This window comes from Copadichromis virginalis, linkage group LG20 (assembly GCF_057382275.1).
Source record: "Copadichromis virginalis isolate Kocher_CV1m ecotype Utaka linkage group LG20, C_Virginalis_male_GT1.1, whole genome shotgun sequence".
Lineage (NCBI taxonomy): Eukaryota > Metazoa > Chordata > Actinopteri > Cichliformes > Cichlidae > Copadichromis > Copadichromis virginalis.
Genome location: NC_140637.1, coordinates 7,779,076 through 7,785,623, shown reverse-complemented (window position 1 = coordinate 7,785,623; position 6,548 = coordinate 7,779,076). Strand labels below are relative to the sequence as shown.

The 6,548-nt window shown below is 40.1% G+C and overlaps 1 protein-coding gene across 1 annotated transcript in view; it reads left to right on the top strand.

Annotated features, from left to right (window-relative positions):
• Window positions 1-338: 338 nt before the first annotated feature.
• The window catches only part of LOC146684226 (piezo-type mechanosensitive ion channel component 2), a 29,727-nt gene continuing 23,517 nt past the window's right edge, over window positions 339-6,548 (top strand). The window contains exons 1-11 of the mRNA XM_085444611.1: window positions 339-372; window positions 1,658-1,759; window positions 1,948-1,993; window positions 2,098-2,257; window positions 2,766-2,982; window positions 3,094-3,307; window positions 3,443-3,620; window positions 4,229-4,321; window positions 4,670-4,802; window positions 5,119-5,273; window positions 5,988-6,254. Of these exons, the coding sequence (XP_085300737.1) occupies window positions 339-372; window positions 1,658-1,759; window positions 1,948-1,993; window positions 2,098-2,257; window positions 2,766-2,982; window positions 3,094-3,307; window positions 3,443-3,620; window positions 4,229-4,321; window positions 4,670-4,802; window positions 5,119-5,273; window positions 5,988-6,254 (1,599 nt within the window). The remainder of the gene's footprint in view (window positions 373-1,657; window positions 1,760-1,947; window positions 1,994-2,097; window positions 2,258-2,765; window positions 2,983-3,093; window positions 3,308-3,442; window positions 3,621-4,228; window positions 4,322-4,669; window positions 4,803-5,118; window positions 5,274-5,987; window positions 6,255-6,548) is intronic.

Here is a 6,548-nt window from a genome sequence, read left to right as displayed (position 1 = left end):
TTTATTTACATATTCATCTTTTATATTTGAATTACGGTTAAAGTTTGAAGAAAGTTGAATTGACTCAGTATTTTCAGTCTATGAGTAATTGTGTTAGTTATTTGTGATTTCATAAAAGATAAAAATAATAGATTTTGTCCTAATTTCATAAAGTTTTCTTGGTAACATTTAGAGGGAGAGAAATTGCTAATTATTAAAGATTAAAACATCAAAGTCACACCTCGGGACCTTTTCTATCAACATATATAGTGAAATACATCATTTGTTTCCTCGAGAGACAAATTTTGTATTTTTCCCTCTGTAATTCACCACAATGGATTTTAAATCAAACAATCACGATGCGATTGAAGATTTTCACCTTCAATTCAAAGGGTTGGAAAAAACGTGTATAGTTGTATCATTGTTGAGGTCCGCAATAAAGAGACACCTTCATAAATGGAAATACAAAGAATTTACAAAAAGATGCAAACCACAGGTTACAATGAAGAATAAGAGGGCAATGTTGCAAGAAAACATCTAAAACAGCCTGAACAGCTCTGGGGAAACAAAATCCTCGGACAGATGAAGCCAAGATTAACTTGTACCAGAATGATGGGGAGAGTAAGACGTGGAGCAGAAGACAAACTGCTCCAGCATACCACATTACAGTGGCTTGCAAAAGTATTTGCCCCCCTTGAACTTTTCCACATTTTGTCACATTACAGCCACAAACATGAATCAATTTTATTGGAATTCCACGTGAAAGACCAAAACAAAGTGGTGCACACGTGAGAAGTGGAACAAAAATCATACATGATTCCAAACATTTTTTACAAATAAATAACTGCAAAGTGGGGTGTGCGTAATTATTCAGGCCCCTGAGTCAATACTTTGTAGAACCACCTTTTGCTGCAATTACAGCTGCCAGTCTTTTAGGGTATGTCTCTACCAGCTTTGCACATTTACAGACTGAAATCCTTGCCCATTCTTCTTTGCAAAACAGCTGCAGCTCAGTCAGATTAGATGAACAGCATTTGTGAACAGCAGTTTTCAGATCTTGCCACAGATTCTCAATTGGATTTAGATCTGGACTTTGACTGGGCCATTCTAACACATGGATATGTTTTGTTTTAAACCATTGCATTGTTGCCCTGGCTTTATGTTTAGGGTCATTGTCCTGCTGGAAGGTGAACCTCCGCCCCAGTTTCAAGTCTTTTGCAGACTCCAAGAGGTTTTCTTCCAAGATTGCCGTGCATTTGGCTCCATCCATCTTCCCATCAACTCTGACCAGCTTCCCTGTCCCTGCTAAAGAGAAGCACCCCCAGAGTATGATGCTGCCACCACCATATCTGACAGTGGGGATGGTGTGTTCAGAGTGATGTGCAGTGTTAGTTTTCTGCCACACATAGCGTTTTGCATTTTGGCCAAAAAGTTCCATTTTGGTCTCATCTGACCAGAGCACCTTCTTCCACATGTTTGCTGTGTCCCCCACATGGCTTGTGGTTGTGTACACAGGTGTTAAACTACAAACTATGTGATGGTCAAATAAATTATGGGCGTAACTGTTTGCACTACGGTAAACCATAAACCATTTCTAGCTCATTACACAGAACAAAAGACTTTGTTCTGAATTCTGTAATTGCACTTACTTTTGCTTCCTGCTTGCTACTGGTCTTAGGTCAAACTGGGCAGTTCCTGCGGCTGATCATCTACACGAGTTTGATGTTCCTGACCCTGCAGTGCTTCTTGCAGATCCCCTTCGCATACATTCCTCCACAAGGTGAAAACAAAACTCTGGTCACAATAAATGAGCAATTTTTATAATAAAATGTCACCAATCCTCCGAGCAGACCTCAAAGACAGCCAAAAAAATAATTTGACTATAAAACAGTGCAAAGAAATACCCAATTAAAACAGGAATAATGCTTTTTAACTTGATGGCTGTTTGGTTTTCCCCTTTTCTAACAGTTAGTGGCTTCTGGGATGGATTTCTCTACCATTTGGGAATTGTAAGGTGGGTAGCCTGTGTTGTTTTTTTTAAATGTGCTTATAAACAAATTGATGTATCATCTATTGGAGATCAGTGAAGATCAAATGTTAATGTATGTGTATTTTCAGATTTAGCTCGGTTGATCCTGGGAATATTGTACGTCTCCTGCTCCCAGACGTGGGCCTCTTGGTCTCTACGTTGTTCATACTGAGGCTCTGCAGGAAACTGCTACGCCCCGTGCCTCAGGTCAACCTCCATGAAAACGGAATCCCGCCCTCTGACCCTCAGGTAACCACTCGCTTGTCAACAGCTATAGTCACTATGACACAACATTACCCTTGGGGTATCAATCATAAGGCCCAGGGACCAGAATCAGCCCAGCAAAGACTCCAGTCTAGTCTGCTGGAAAGTTTTGGATAATATGAAGGAGTACAAAGATTTTGAACTGTATTTTAATACATTTTACAGCTTTTTCTGTTGATAAAGATGACTCACTTTGCCATTCAGTGAGTCATCAGTCAAAAAACATTATTACAAATACGGGGCAGTCTGGGGAATGAGCAACTAGACCTTTTTCTGTAATTTTACACATTTATTGTGTGCTTCTTTTTTCTTATATTAAGACATCTCAGGGATTAAATGTTTAGCTAAATGTCTTTACAATGACAGAATGGTGAGTTTCAGTGGTCTGAACCACTTCAGATCAAAGCAGGCTGTATGTGGCCCACAATGTTCTATTGGTTTGACTTCCCTGCATTAAGCTAACAAAGCACTGATTGTTTCATGGATCTTTCAGGATGTGGAAACCTCTGACACGGAGTCAGAGGATGGAAGTGAAATAGAGGGTTCGTCCTTTGACAGCTCAGAAGAGACTACTACCCTGCCGGTACAGTCGGGTCCACCACAATTTGTCCAGAAGCTCATAGTGTTTGCAGCTGGACTGAGGCTGCTGCTGTCAGCTATCATGAACACAGCAGGGAAGGTGGTGGTGACTCTGCTGCTGGGGTTGGCAGGTACAATACAGCAGCAGCTTTGTGCATGCCAGCTTACTATAGCTTAAAAATGGTGAGTATTGCCTAAATCACCTTTTTCTTCATGGCTTGTCATCTTTTATGTGTGTACAGGTATCATACTGCCCTCCCTTACCTCAGGAGTGTACTTCGGGGTGTTCCTGGGGCTGGTGTGGTGGTGGGTGTTTGGCCGCTCCATCAGCATGCTGCTCTTCAGCTCCCTGTGTGTGATGATGGCCATTTTCAGCGGAGGACACCTGCTGGTTCTGTATCTCTATCAGCTGCCACTTTCCCAGGAGCTTATACCACCAGAAGATGTTTATCCCAGGTATAGAAATAAGAGTAGATATTTAAATTATATCAGTCTGGTTCTTCTATTTCTTTATTTAAATTCTTTTTACTAAAAATATGCCTTACGTGGCACTTTTCTCTCTCTCCCTTTACTCTTCCCATTCATCTCCAGATTGTTTGGTATGATAGGAGTCATCAGATCCGACACTTCAAACCTGCACTCTCTTAGCGTGCACACAAACGTCAGCTGGCCAGACTTCCTCAACCCGTTGGTTCTTCTACTCCTCTACTACACACTAGTGGCTTTGCTGCACAAATGGGTTCATGTCACAGAGAAGGTGCGCGTGTGTGTGTCAGACTAAATATGTTTAGAGTCAAAAGTCATATGGGATAGGTTCGAAATGACAAACATGGGTTTTTTGTTAATTAAAATGAGAAAAATACACGCTCACACACATCAGAACTCGTGCAGGTTCCTGGGCAGAAGACAAGCCAGTGACAAAACACACACACAGACAATAATGCAGACAGCTGGGTTATTTTAAGTCACACAAGATCCAGTCACATGGGTGTAAAGTCCAATGAGGTTAAAAAAAATGTTTCTGGCTGGTGGATTTTAATAAGCAACACTTGCCTTGGCTGACGAGGGGAGAAGTTGCTTTTAAACACTAGAGTTGTGCATACATTATCTGCTCTTCAGCTATTGCAGTGACTTGAGCTTAGAAAACTACTGCTTTTATCATACCAGTAACACATCTCTGCCCCAACTTCCACAACTGTGTTGCCCAAGGAAGCAGATTTCCAGGTTCTACCAGCTTATCTTGGAAGGTTGCCACTCCCAACAGTACTACAAGTAGAAGTGCAAGTTTTACTATTACTTTGAGCGCTACTCTGCCATTGCTGGTCCGCATGGTTTTCACTTACTTGGCAGACTTTTGATAGTGATTGTGCTTCTCAGGATGAAGCAGATGAGGGTGAGAGTCCAGTAGAAAGTCCAGACGCTCCTCCAAGCTTCTCCAGGGTCATCTACATCTCAGGAGATAAGCAAGAGGTAACTTCATTATTGAATTTTGCATCCAACTATCGTTCTGGTTGGTACTTATATCAGTGATCCTGAATTCATGCTGAAAGCTTAATGGCTGTTAAATAAATTATTGGACATCACATAGTTTTATTACTACAAGTTGGTATTTAAACGCCTATTAAAGTCGAGATTTCCCTTTTTAGCTTTTAAGTAGCACAGATGAGGAAACCTATCTACCTGACGAGGTGAGGATGTTTTAGCATTTTCTATTTAGTACACTGAATTCTCAATCAGATGTGGACTCACTTAAAATTTCTTAGAGATTATCCTACAGTTTTGTTGTAACACACAGCATAATTTGCTCTCTTTCTTCAGCCAATGATTTTGATCAAAGGAAACTCCTGGCAAGATCTCCACACTGACAGTCTTGGATGTCCATTAGGAGGGGCAGATTACACAAACGGTTACCCTCTACCACATTATGAGGGCAAGGACTCACTGTCTCATGGTAATCACAGAAAACTTAAATACATATTTAATTAACTAAAACTATACGGTACACAAACTTGATAAAAAAGCAGAAACTACTTTCAGCTGCTCTCTTATTCATAAGGGGTCACTGCATATAGATTTGGCAGATTTTTTAATGACAGATGTCCTTCTTCACACAACCCCAAAAAAGATTTGTGTGTCCTCCTTGGTATGGAACCAGGGAACTTTTTGTTTGTTAGGTAAATATGTAAACCACTATGATATAGAGTCAACTTTTATTTTTCACTAAACCCTTTCATTTCATTCTTTACTTTCCCTCCCTCTTTTGCCAGACACAGAAAGCGAGGAAGATGTGGAGGAGCAGACTGAGGAGGTCCATGAGAGTCTGACAGAGACCTTGCCTCCACCTTCAGGCCCAAGTGGTCTGGTCATTTTTGGTCAGCAGGTGCAAAAGCACAGCTACGTCAGCGGCCTTATCATCATGATGGTAGAGTACAAATAATCATGCTGGTTCATAAATGTGTTCTGTGTGGTGACTTTTTTTTAGCAGCCACAACCAGTATCATCACAGTGTTGAACAGGTGAAGACATTAGGTATAGGTCACATTATATTACAAGCAAAGATAAGGAGAATTTACACATTAGCTATGAAGTTTCAACCTTTAAAGAAACTGGTTTATTTGTTTTTTGAAACCACTTTTTTATACAGTTACAATACTTTAGACAACTGCAAGACTAATTTATATATACCCAGAGTCTACAGGTATTTTCTTTATTTTCTACCAAGGTTATTATAGTTAACTGTAACTAAGATAAAAATTAAATCTAGATGTGAAAGGCATTTTAGTTAGCTAAAATAAAATGAAAAACATGACTTTTGAAAAAAAAATTTTTTACTATTACTATATTACTAGATCTTAGTAGTATTGTTAGTTTTCGTACGAGTTTTATCACAAATTGACTAATTAACATCTGACCAGTTGAAGCTAAAGCAGCCATATTTGGGTGAGTAAAGATTAGCAAGCAACTTTGCATAGTTAATAGCAGGCTCACTATGTCGTTATGAAGTTAACTATAACTATAATTCACAACAATAACAATATTAGCTAACTCACCCTAAGCGGCTAAAAGCAGCTAAAGAAAACTAGCTAACATTAGAGGTTGTTAAAGTTGTTTTTGTTATGATATCCACTGCATACAGATTTGGAGTATCACCTACAACAACTGGCTGACTTTCGCCATGCTTGTGTGGTCCTGTATAATTTGGATGATGAGAGACAGAAGGCGGTATGCCATGATGTCCGCCCCTTTCCTCGCCATCTATGGCACCGTGCTGGTGGTGCTGGGCTTCTTGAGCGGGCTCCGGCTGAGCCGGGCCGAGTTATACCCGGGTCTGCCCCCGGCGGTCATAGTGGACTTTGACCTGAACAGCTATCACCCTGCACCCTGTGTCCACCTGGGAGCAAAGGTTAGCCATGACAGGGTAATAAGGAGCAGGAATGGACCTGATAAACTATTGTAATTTCCTTCTGTGGTTCTCGCTTCCATTAAAAACAATAAAGCTGTATTTAGACCTACCTTAGCTTGTAGGTTATATTGTTTTTTGTGTGTGTTACCGTTCAGTCATTTAAGAAACACGAGCCTTACTGTATACAGTAACCTTATGTACTTAGTAAAAATTACTATTGTATAGTAGTTTGGCTTTTTTTTTGTACACATTTATTATCTAATATAACTCTAATTCACTTTTTCTTCCTGACAT